Below are 11,833 nucleotides of genomic sequence, written 5' to 3'. Positions count from 1 at the left end.
CACATAAGCTCAAGGGAGGAAGGAAGGGAGGAAAGATGCATGTTGTGTGTATTTGAACAAGGCCCATACCTGAATAGGAAAGGATCCCAATCTACTTGGTTGCTCTAGCATCAATATCACCAAACTCATGTGTTAGTATGTGCTGATAGTATATGTGTTAATAGACAATGCTGCATATAGACATGGTTTACGTCCCAAATGGCACCCTATTCCCTATATAGTGCACTACTTTTGACCAGAGCACAGGGTCAGCCACAGCAGCTCCGCTGGATGGAGAGCAATTTAGGGTTAGGTGCTTTACACAAGGGCACAATAGCATTGATTTGTATGGTTTCAGGGAAATTCTTAGGATTTGGGATGTAAATTTGTATCCCTCCATTTATATGGATGAATTGGACGTCGTAACGTATTATACGTCTTGCTCTGAGACCAGGCTGCTTGTTGCTTCGTTAGAATTTATGATAAAGACAAAGTTCAGGAGAATTTATGTTGCAGCTTAAGAGAACTAATGACAAAGTTTAGGAGAATTTATGTTGCAGTTTAAGAGAACTATTGACAAAGTTTAGGAGAATTTACGTAGCAGGTTTGGATAGATAACGCAGCAGGTTAAGAGATTTAGGTTAAGGTTCGGAAAAGGGTTAGCTAAGGGGTGCCAAATTCCAGTGACTTTCCCCAAATTCTGTTTGGAGGAATTTTGCAACCCTATGACTGAGAAACTGTTAGATCCTATTTTTACCCCATTGCACCCCCACCCAAATCAAAATTCACAACAATAAAGACTGACCTATATTTGCTCAAATCAAAATATCAACATTGTTGTTACAAAGGCTGCTTAACTGTTATAACCATGTAACGACACATTGTTACATCGTCTACCCTCAGCTGTGGCTTGCATTTTATAACACATACAATTTTTGTTTTTATATACGATTTAGATGTGCAAACATTTGACTTCCTTTACTTCTTATACACTTTAATATTAGGCTATACACTTTTGGCCTAGTCCTGATTTTATTTGCAACATAGTTGTAATTAGGCTAGTCCAAGTCTACAATACCAAAAGTGATGTCCAATTAACTCTACCCTTTGGAATAATTTATTCATATGAATCTTCATATCATAAAAAATGGCCAGGCTCCCGATTTGACTAGAGAAGGTATATTGGTCGATCTGTAGGCTAGCCTACAATAATCCCAATTTGTGCACCTGCTCTGGAGTGATGCCTGTGGTTGGGAGAATACCTTAAAAATGGATTGATGCATTGGAGAGCGTGGCGGGGTGTTTGTTTATCTAAATACTGGCTTAGGCTATAGCTAACCAATCGGGATAGCGCCGATCGTAATGTACTGTAACGGTTTGGATACAAATGCAAGAACAAACAATAGGCTACATAAATGATGCAGTAGACATAAGACATATTGAAGATGGGTCAGTGATTTAAACCCGCTCATTCCCTCTGCAGTTTTGGATAGGTTTATTTTACGCTCAAGTTTACGCTCATAAAATAGGCAGTGCGTTTTCGATCGGTGGATGTGTCAGTAAGCGTCTTTGACGGGAGAATTGGCGCATCCCACGGAGCAGCCACCAGGACAATCGGGTTATGAACGATTCGGCCTTTTCGTGCAAAATACCCTATGTTTTCCCGTGGAGTGATGCAATCACCGTCGGTTGCATGCAGGACAGCGATGGGGCATTGGTAGATCATACAGTTGTATTATTATAAACGGGGACGCTCCTCCCGAAGCCATATTTGTTTTGTATGCCAAACTGAGGCAGGGGGTGGAGAGGCGCTACAGAAACATTGGGCTTTGGCCAAACATCACCCTGTGTTAGTCCATAATTTACGTTTAGTCGTGGGTTTGCGTTCCTTTTCGTGCAAAATTACCGAATTGAGCGAATTTTGCCAGAGAAATGCAGCTTGCTTGAGGACACCCCCGATATCGGTTGGCTGCTGCAACCATGATTGGCAGAAGTCTCCTCTCGATCACGGCTTCGCGGGTTGGAGAAGAAGCAGATTGATTTGGACCTGGTCTCAGCTGCGGAACTGCCGATGTCGAATGTTATTATCAGTGGAGCCTGATCCTGTAAATATTAGAAGCGCAAACAAAGAGTAATTCTGGAAAAACTCAGGGAAAATGTCTTCTCGTTCTGCGTTACCGTCTGGGATCGACAGGGGCACGGACCATGTAAGTGGAATTATTAGGCTATCCCCATAATTTGTGTGCATGCAGAAATTCTGCATCCTATGTGGATTATTGTTTTATGTCTCATAATATGGTGCCTTACATTCACCATATTTATTTGTAGCGCTTATTATATGGTGTGCATTTTGGTTGTTTGAAAAGGGAACCTGTTTATGAGAGTGGATGGCTATTTAGCATAGCAGGTTCTCTCAAAATGGGCCGTATCCTTGAACGTCTTAACAGCGAAAGAGATGATGGCTATAGGCGAACAGACCGGGATGAGTCCATCCGCATACGATAACACTCAGTCAGTGGATATGCGCAGAAGCTTCATACTAACCGTCACCTATTTATAACGCTGTATAGATAGTGATGTCACGTACTGCCGGTGTATTCCAGCCGTTATGACTGGCATATTGTCGCACCCTATTAATAAAAACGAGAAAACTTCCCCAGTCCGATTGATTTTAAGATAACTCTTTCGGATCATTGCATACAATGTTGTGCAAATTAAATTGATTGCTGCGTATAGCGGACTATATACACAGATATCGGGTTAAACAGCGCAGCGCCATCCGCTACAGCCTCTAGCCAGTAGCAGTCGGGCCCGCACAAGCAACAATAGAGATTAGTAATAAACATAATCTATCTATCTACAGCGCCTTCGGAAAGAATTCAGACCCTTGACTTTTTCCACATTTTGTTACATTGCAGCCTTATTCTAAAATGGATTAAATAAAAAAAAAAAATCCGCAATCTACACACAATACCCTATAATGACAAAGCGAAAACAGGTTTTTAGACATTTTTGCAAATACTGAAATATGTAATTTACATAAGTATTCAGACCCTTTACTTAGTACTTTGTTGAAGCACCTTCTACAGCGATTACAGCCTTGAGTCTACTTGGTTCCTTGATAACCATGACACTACAAGCTTGGCACACCTATATTTGGGGAGTTTCTCCCATTCTTCCCTGCAGATCCTCTCAAGCTCTGTCAGATTGGATGGGGAGCATTGCTGCACAGCTATTTTCAGGTCTCACCAGAGATGTTTGATGGGTTCTAGTCCAGGCTCTGGCTAGGCCACTCAAGGACATTCAGAGAATTGTCCCGAAGCCACTCCTGCGTTGTCTTGGCTGTGTGCATAGGGTTGTTGTCCTGTTGGAAGGTGAACCTTCATCCCAGTCAGGTCCTGAGCGCTCTGGAGCAGGTTTTCATCAAGGATCTCTATGTACTTTTCTCCATTCATCTTTCCCTAGATCCTGACTAATCTCCCAGTCCCTGCTGCTGAAAAACATCCCCACAGTATGACGCTGCTGCCACCGTGCTTCACCGTAGGGATGGTGCTAGGTTTCCTCCAGACGTGACGCTTGGCATTCAGGCCATCTTAGTTTCATCAGACCAGAGAATCTTGTTTGTCATGGTTTGAGAGTCCTTTAGGTGCCTTTTGGCAAACTCCAAGTGGGCTGTCATGTGCCTTTTACTGAGGAGTGGCTTCCGTCTGGCCACTCTACTATAAAGGCCTGATTGGTGGAGTGCTCCAGAGATGGTTGTCCTTCTGGAAGGTTCTCCCATCTCCACAGAGGAACTCTGGAGCTCTGTCAGAGTGACCATCGGGTTCTTGCTCTAGGAAGAGTTCTGGTGGTTCTAAACTTCTTCCATTTAAGAATGATGGAGGCCACTGTGTTCTTGGGGACCATCAATGCTGCCGAAAGTTTGCGGTACCCTTCCCCGGATTTGTGCCTCGACACAATCCAGTCTAGGAGCTCTACGGACAATTCCTTCGACTTCATGGCTTGGTTTTTGCTCTGACATGTACAGTCAACTGTGGGACCTTATATAGACAGGTGTGTGCCTTTCCAAATCATGTCCAATCAATTTACCACAGGTGGACTCCAATCAAGTTGTAGAAACATCTCAAGGATGATCAATGGAAACATGTGCACCTGAGCTCAATTTCGAGTCTCATAGCAAAGGGTCTGAATAATTATGTAAATAAGGTATTTCTGTTTTAAATTTTTAATACATTTGCAGAAATGTCTAAACCTGTTTTTGATTTGTCATTACGGGGTATTGTGTGTAGATTGATGAGGAAAAGTTGTATTTAATCAATTTTAGAATAAGGCTGTAAGATAACAAAATGTGGAAAAGGGGAAGGGGCCTGAATTCTTTCCAAATGCACTGTAGGCATATCTAATTTGCTTAACGTACTATCCACTTGTGTATGGGGGTTCCTCTTTAGATGTGATTCCATAAATGGTCATTTCTCTGCTGAAATGTGTGTTTATCAAGGAACTGTTTGATGAAGCAATCTGTCATTATTACGAATCCCAAATATTTGTGTGGAGACTGGGTCTGAATCCCAAATGGCACCCTATTCCCTATAAAGTGCAGTACTTTTGACCAGAGCCCCAATGGGCCTCTTCCTTATTTAGTGGACATAAGTATTTCGCTACACTCGCAATAACATCTGCTAACCATGTGTATGTGACCAATAAAATTTGATTTGATTTGATACTTTTGACCAGATGGGCCCTATTCAAATGTAGTGCATTTTAAAGGGAATAGGTTGCCATTCAGGCAGAGAGCAGGAGGACATGCTGAGGGGATGGAAGTGTTAAGCCTCAGGCTCGAGACCGGCCAGGGACTACTGTGCCTGCATCTGCTCTCTCGCTCACTCTCTCTCTCTCTCTCTCTCTCTCTCTCTCTCTCGTGCTCTCTCTCGTGCTCTCTCTCGTGCTCTCTCTCTCTCTCTACCTCTCTCTCTCTTTGCAACTCTGCCTCTCTCTCTCTCTCTGCGCCGCTCTCTCTCTCCGCCTTTCTCTCTCGCCGCATCTCTCTCTCTCCGCCTCTCTCTCTCTGCGCTTCTCTCTCTCGCCGCATCTCTCTCTCGCTCTCTCTCTCTGTTTCTCTCTCTTTTCTCTCCCTCTCTTACTGGCATCTTATTCTCATGTTTTTTGGGCCCTGTTTCCTTTTGATCACATGACAAGGAGCTGTACATTTTATATTTTTTCCTGTAAAAAGTATATTGGTGTCTTTTTTCTTATGCTTTGCTGCCTGCCTGAATGACTGAAAATTAGCCATGACTCAAGCTTTGGATTGGATCTTCACGGCACCTATTACTAAACCTGTTGGGTTCTGGAATCGAGCACTTACTAGCATGTGATGCATACCAGACCTGGGTTCAAATTGTATTTGAAATCATTTCAAATACTTTAGCTGTGTTTGATTGAGCTTACCTCTTGCAATAGAGCTGATAGAAAACTCCCAAAATTGTAAATCCTGCACAAATGTCACTCCAGGCAGTCTAAAACAAACACTCAAAATATTTGAAAGATTTCAAATAGTATTTCAAACCAGGTTTGATGTACACGAGCTCAGTATTTGTAGTGCTAGAAGTAACATCAGTGATCTTGGCATCTTGGCCCCTGACTAAGTATTTAACACGGACATTATGTGACTGGTCACCAGTGGTGTAAATTACTTAAGTAAAAATACTTTAAAGTACTACTTAAGTCGTTTTTGGGGGTATCTGTACTTTACTATTTATATTTTTGACAACATTTCCTTTTACTCCACTACATTCCTAAAGAAAATATGTACTTTTACTCCATACATTTTCCCTGACACCCAAAAGTACTTGTTACATTTAGAATGCTCAGGCAGGGTAGCAATATGGTCTAATTCACTCACCTATCAATATAACGCGATGTCATACCTACTGCCTCTGATCTGGCGGACTCACTAAACACAAATACTGCGTTTGTAAATGATGTCTGAGTGTGCTTCTGTTTGTCCCTAAATAAAAAGAAAACATGAAAATGGTGCCATCTGGTTTGCTTAATATAGGAATTTTGATGTATTGCATTTACTTGTACTTTTTACTTTTACTCAAGTATGACAATTGAGTACTTTTTCCACCACTGTACTAAAGTACATTTAGAACCGGATACGTTTAGACATTTACTCAAGTAGTATTTTGCTGGGTGATTTTCACTTAAGTCATTTTAAATTAAGGTACCTTTATTTTTTACTCAAGTAGAACAATTGGGTGCTTTTCCCACCACTGATAGTCACCTCACACAGTAGTACGTTTGTCCCAGGTATCAGACAGATCAGAAAGTCCAAAATTGGCACAAGCTGTTCTATGACAGTAGTATTTATAATTTAACATATTCATATGGTCAGCAACATCTGTTACCAAGAAGTGAATGATCTCACGTATTTCTATTCAAGCTGCACTAGGGCCACGTTCCATAGGTAAACCTTGAGCGTCGCAAATATAAATATGAATAGAACATGGTTCCTTAGTCTACATGTTTGTAGAGAGACATCTGTTCTACATGATATGTTTCTATCTAAACGTTCCTGTCACGCCCTGACCTTAGAGATCCTTGTTATTCTCTATGTTTGGTTAGATCAGGGTGTGACACGGGTGGGAAATTCTATGTTTTCTGTTTCTTTGTTTTTGGGAATCATACTTAGGCAGCCTGTTTTCAACCTGAGTTTGTGGGATCTTGTTTTCTGTTTAGTATCTGTGCCTGACAGAACTGTGCACTTTTGTTTTGTTACTTTGGTATTTTGTTGAAGTGTTTTTGTGAATAAAAGTATCATGAACACTTACCACGCTGCGCCTTGGTCCACTTCTACCACCAATGAGAGCCGTTACAGTTCCACAATATTGTGCCCTGTTGAACACAGCCCAGGCATGATGTTGTCCAAATCAAAGATAATATAACAACTTAGAATATAATTTCAGTGTAGAACTATGGCGTACCAGCAGTCCTGGGTGTTGCTTTCAGTCCATTAAACCTTCGCCTACAGTTGAAGTCAGAAGTTAACATACACTTAGGTTGGAGTCATTCAAAGTTGTTGTTCAACCACTCCACAAATTTCTTGTTAACTTCATCGGGGTAGGGGGCAGTATTTTGATGTCCGGATGAAAAGCATGCCCGTAGTAAACTGCCTGATACTCAGGCCCAGAAGGTAGGATATGCATATTATTAGTAGATTTGGATGGAAAACACTCTGAAGTTTCTAAAACTGTTTGAATGATGTCTGTGAGTATAACAGAACTCATATGGCAGGCAAAAACCTGAGAAAAAATCCAACCAGGAAGTGTGGAAATCTGTGGTTTGTAGTTTTTCAAGTGATTGCCTATCTAATACACAGTGTCTGTGGGGTCATTTTGCACTTCCTAAGGCTTCCACTAGATGTCAACAGTCTTTAGAACGTTGTTTCATGCTTATACTGTGAATAGGGAGAGAATAAGAGCCATTGGAGTCAGATGACTGAGAAAATGACATGAGCTCAATCGTGCACGCTCCCGTGCGAGTTAGGTGTGTTCCTTTTCATTTCTGAAGACAAAGGAATCGTCCGGTTGGAATATTATGGAAGATTTATGATAAAAACATCCTAAAGATTGATTCTATATATCGTTTGACATGTTTCTACGAACTGTAATATAACTTTTCTGAAGTTACTGCGCGAGCACAGTGAATTTGGATTACTCGACTGAACGCGCAAACAAAATGGAGGTATTTGGACATAAAGATGAACTTTATCGAACAAAACTAACATTTATTATGGAACTGGGATTCCTGGGAGTGCTTTCCGATGAAGATCATCAAAGTTAAGTGAATATTTATAATGCTATTTGTGACTTCTGTTGACTCCAAAATGGCGGGTATCTGTGTGGCTTGTTTTGATGTCTGAGCGCTGTACTCAGATTATTGCAAAGTTTGCTTTGTTACATTTTTGAAATCGGACAGTGTGGTTGGATTAACCTGTTAGGGCTAGGGGGCAGTATTGACACGGCTGGATAAAAAACGTACCCGATTTAATCTGGTTACTACTCCTGCCCAGTAACTAGAATATGCATATACTTATTGGCTTTGGATAGAAAACACCCTAAAGTTTCTAAAACTGTTTGAATGGTGTCTGTGAGTATAACAGAACTCATATGGCAGGCCAAAACCTGAGAAGATTCCATGCAGGAAGTGGCCTGTCTGACAATTTCTTGCCCTTCTTGATTATCTCTATCCATTACAGAGGATCTCTGCTGTTACGTGACACTTCCTACGGCTCCCATGGGCTCTCAGAAGGCGGCAAAAAGCTGAATCGTGGCTTTGCAGGCTCTGGTTGAAAAAAAGTAGCGCGTTTGGGTAGTGGCTGGTTACAGTACTGTGAGACTCAGGCGCGTGCCCGCGTCGACCCCATGCTTTGTTTTCTTTTGTCTGTTTACCTAAACGCAGATTGCCGGTCGGAATATTATCGCTTTTTTACGAGAAAAATGGCATAAAAATGGATTTTAAACAGCGGTTGACATGCTTCGAAGTATGGTAATGGGATATTTAGAATTTTTTTGTCACGAATTGCGCCATGCTCGTGACCCTTATTTACACTTCGGATAGTGTCTTGAACGCACGAACAAAACGCCGCTATTTGGATATAACGATGGATTATTTTGGACCAAACCAACATTTGTTATTGAAGTAGCAGTCCTGGGAGTGCATTCTGACGAAGAAGATCAAAGGTAATCAAACTTTTGTAATAGTAAATCGGAGTTTGGTCAGGGCTAAACTTGGTGGGTGTCTAAATAGCTAGCCGTGATGGCTGGGCTATCTACTCAGAATATTGCAAAATGTGCTTTCACCGAAAAGCTATTTTAAAATCGGACACCTCGATTGCACAAAGGAGTTCTGTATCTATAATTCTTAAAATAATTGTTATATTTTTTGTGAACGTTTATCGTGAGTAATTTAGTAAATTCCTCCGGAGGTTTGCTAGTTCTGAACTTCACATGCTAATGTAAAAGCTGGTTTTTGATATAAATATGAACTTGATTGAACAAAACATGCATGTATTGTATAACATAATGTCCTAGGTGTGTCATCTGATGAAGATCATCAAAGGTTAGTGTTGCATTTAGCTGTCTTCTGGGTTTTTGTGACATTATATGCTAGCTTGAAAAATGGGTGTCTGATTATTTCTGGCTGGGTACTCTGCTGACATAATCTAATGTTTTGCTTTCGTTGTAAAGCCTTTTTGAAATCGGACAGTGTGGTTAGATTAACGAGAGTCTTGTCTTTAAAATGGTGTAAAATAGTCATATGTTTGAGAAATTGAAGTAATAGCATTTCTAAGGTATTTGAAAATCGTGCCACGGGATTACACTGGCTGTTGTGTAGGTGGGACGATTTCGTCCCGCCTAGCCCAGAGAGGTTAACGAGAAGTGTATCTTTAAAATGGGATATAATAGTTGTATGTTTGAGAAATTTGAATTATGAGATTTTTGTTGTTTTGAATTTGGCACCCTGCTATTTCACTGGCTTTTGATGAGTGTATCCCGCAGGTGGGACGCTAGCGTCCCACATACCCCAGAGAGGTTAACAAACTATAGTTTTGGCAAATCGGTTAGGACATCTACTTTGTGCATGACACAAGTAATTTTTCCAACATCTGTTTACAGACAAATTATTTCACTTATAATTTACTGTACCACAATTCCAGTGGGTCAGAAGTTTACATACACTAAGCTGACAGTGCCTTTAAACAGCTTGGAAAAGCTAGCGACCGAGGCTAGGGATCTCCGAGGTCAGGGCTAGATGCCAACCCGGACCCTCCCCTATAGAGTCAGGTTCTGCGGCCGGAGTCCGCAACTTTGGGGGGGTGGGGGGGGGGTGGTACTGTCACGCCCTGACCTTAGAGATCCCTTTTATTCTCTATTTGGTTAGGTCAGGGTGTGACTAGGGTGGCAAATCTATGTTTCTATTTCTTTGTTGGCCTAGTATGGTTCCCAATCAGAGACAGCTGTTTGTCGTTGTCTCTGATTGGGGATCATAATTAGGCAGCCCTTTTTCCCACCTTAGATTGTGGGATCTTGTTTTTGGTACTGTGCTGTATGCCCTACTGAACGTTACGTTTTCGTTTTGTATTTATTTGGGTTTTGTTTCGGTGTTTATCTAATAAAGAAAGATGTACGCTTACCACGCTGCACCTTGGTCTAGTTCTTCCCTCAATGAACGTAACAGCTCTAATCTATGGATTTCGCAATACTGGGCAGGGGTGCAGCCACGGGTGGGCTGGGGGGGCATCATCCACTGGAGAGCTAGGCCCAGCCAATCAGAATGAGTTTGTGGAGGTCCTGGGCTGGCGTAGTTACACATGCTCTGGGGTTGTGAGGCTGTTTGGACGTACTGCCAAATTCTCTAAAACGGCGTTGGAGGCAGCTTACGGTAGAAAAATGTACATTCAATTCTCTGGCAACAGCTCTGGTGGACATTCCTGCAGTCAGCATGCCAATTGCACACTCTCTCAAAACTTGAGACATCTGTGGCATTGTGTTGTGTGGCAAAACTGCACATTTTACACACCTGTATAATGAACATGCTGTTTAATCAGCTTCTTGATATGCAACACCTGTCAGGTGGATGGATTATCTTGTCGAAGGATAAATGCTCACTAACAAGGATGTAGACACATTTGTTCACCAAATTTGAGAGAAATAAGATTTTGCGTGTATGTACTGTAGCATTTCTGGGAATTATTTGATCAGCTCATGAAACATGGGACCAACACTTTAAATGTTGCAATTTATATTTTTGTTCAGTGTATGTTTCGGGTCACCAGTATAGTGTGAAAAGAGTTTGAGTTCCCAGGCTTTGCATGGTCATTGTCATCGGGGTGCTGGTGGTGACCCCCCCCCCCCTTTTCCCATATATTCTCTCCCCCCAGCATGTGTCCCTGGCTGCCAGCCGCTCAGACAAGGGAACCAGCCTGTCCAGCCGCTCGCTGGGTGCCCGCTGCAGGAACTCCATGGCCTCCTGCTCTGACGAGACTCCGCACATCGGCAACTACCGCCTGCTCAAGACCATCGGCAAGGGCAACTTTGCCAAGGTCAAGCTGGCGCGCCACATCCTGACGGGCAAGGAGGTGAGGCTGGGGGACGGGAAGGGTGGGGGGTTGTTGGGTAAGGTACATGATGCAAAGGAAGGGTGCTAGTCATAGAAAGCATAGAAATAGTGTATATTTCTATGGTAATGAGTTGGACGGATGCATGGGGCCCAATCCCAAATCGACCCCTAGACCCAGCATAGCCAGAAGCTTCACCCTAGTGTTTATACCAAGCAAATTATCTCAAATCTCTTCAGGTGCAAAGGATGTAAAGTCTAGGGCAGGGATCATCAACTAGATTCAGTCGCGGGCCGATTTGTTTTCTTGAGCGGCTGGTCGGGGGCCAGAACATAATTACAAATAATTTGTAGACTGCAAGAAGCCTAAACAGATATAATATTTGAATTAAACATAATCATTTCAAACCTTGCTTACATTTGTATAGGATCACGTCTCTCTATTATGCTTGGGAATACTTGGGAACAGATTTCCAAAATTAAAATCACTTGGAGCTGATTTCCTGGAGTTTTTACATTATTTTATGTCCATCAATTACAGAGAGTGGCACAGAGAGAGAGAAAGAGCGGCACAGAGAGAGAGGGAGAGAGCAGCGTGGAGAGAGGGAGAGAGAGGAGGAGGGAGAGAGAAAGCGAGAGAGATGGAGAGAGAGCAAGCGAGGCAAAGAGAGAGGGGGAGGTGGGGAAAAAAACCACCCATGGGTCGTCAGTTGGGGAACCCTGGTCTTGGGATTGG

At 42.3% G+C, this 11,833-nt stretch overlaps 1 protein-coding gene across 7 annotated transcripts in view; it reads left to right on the top strand.

The window, feature by feature from the left end:
- The first annotated feature begins 1,263 nt into the window (after nucleotides 1-1,263).
- The window catches only part of LOC106603692 (MAP/microtubule affinity-regulating kinase 4), a 52,224-nt gene continuing 41,654 nt past the window's right edge, over nucleotides 1,264-11,833 (top strand). For 2 of the 7 annotated variants that reach the window (XM_014197678.2, XM_014197676.2), the window contains exons 1-2: nucleotides 1,265-2,186; nucleotides 10,922-11,119. In XM_014197678.2, coding sequence (XP_014053153.1) covers nucleotides 2,136-2,186; nucleotides 10,922-11,119 — 249 coding nt within the window. In that variant the 5' untranslated portion in view covers nucleotides 1,265-2,135. Of the gene's footprint in view, nucleotides 2,187-10,921; nucleotides 11,120-11,833 lie in introns of all 7 variants that reach the window. The other 5 variants (XM_014197682.2, XM_014197680.2, XM_014197677.2 and 2 more) reach the window with 4 other exon arrangements.

This window comes from Salmo salar, chromosome ssa04 (assembly GCF_905237065.1).
Source record: "Salmo salar chromosome ssa04, Ssal_v3.1, whole genome shotgun sequence".
Classification (NCBI taxonomy): Eukaryota; Metazoa; Chordata; class Actinopteri; order Salmoniformes; family Salmonidae; genus Salmo; species Salmo salar.
Note: the sequence above shows the minus strand (reverse complement) of the source record. Positions and strands in the feature narration are given on the sequence as shown.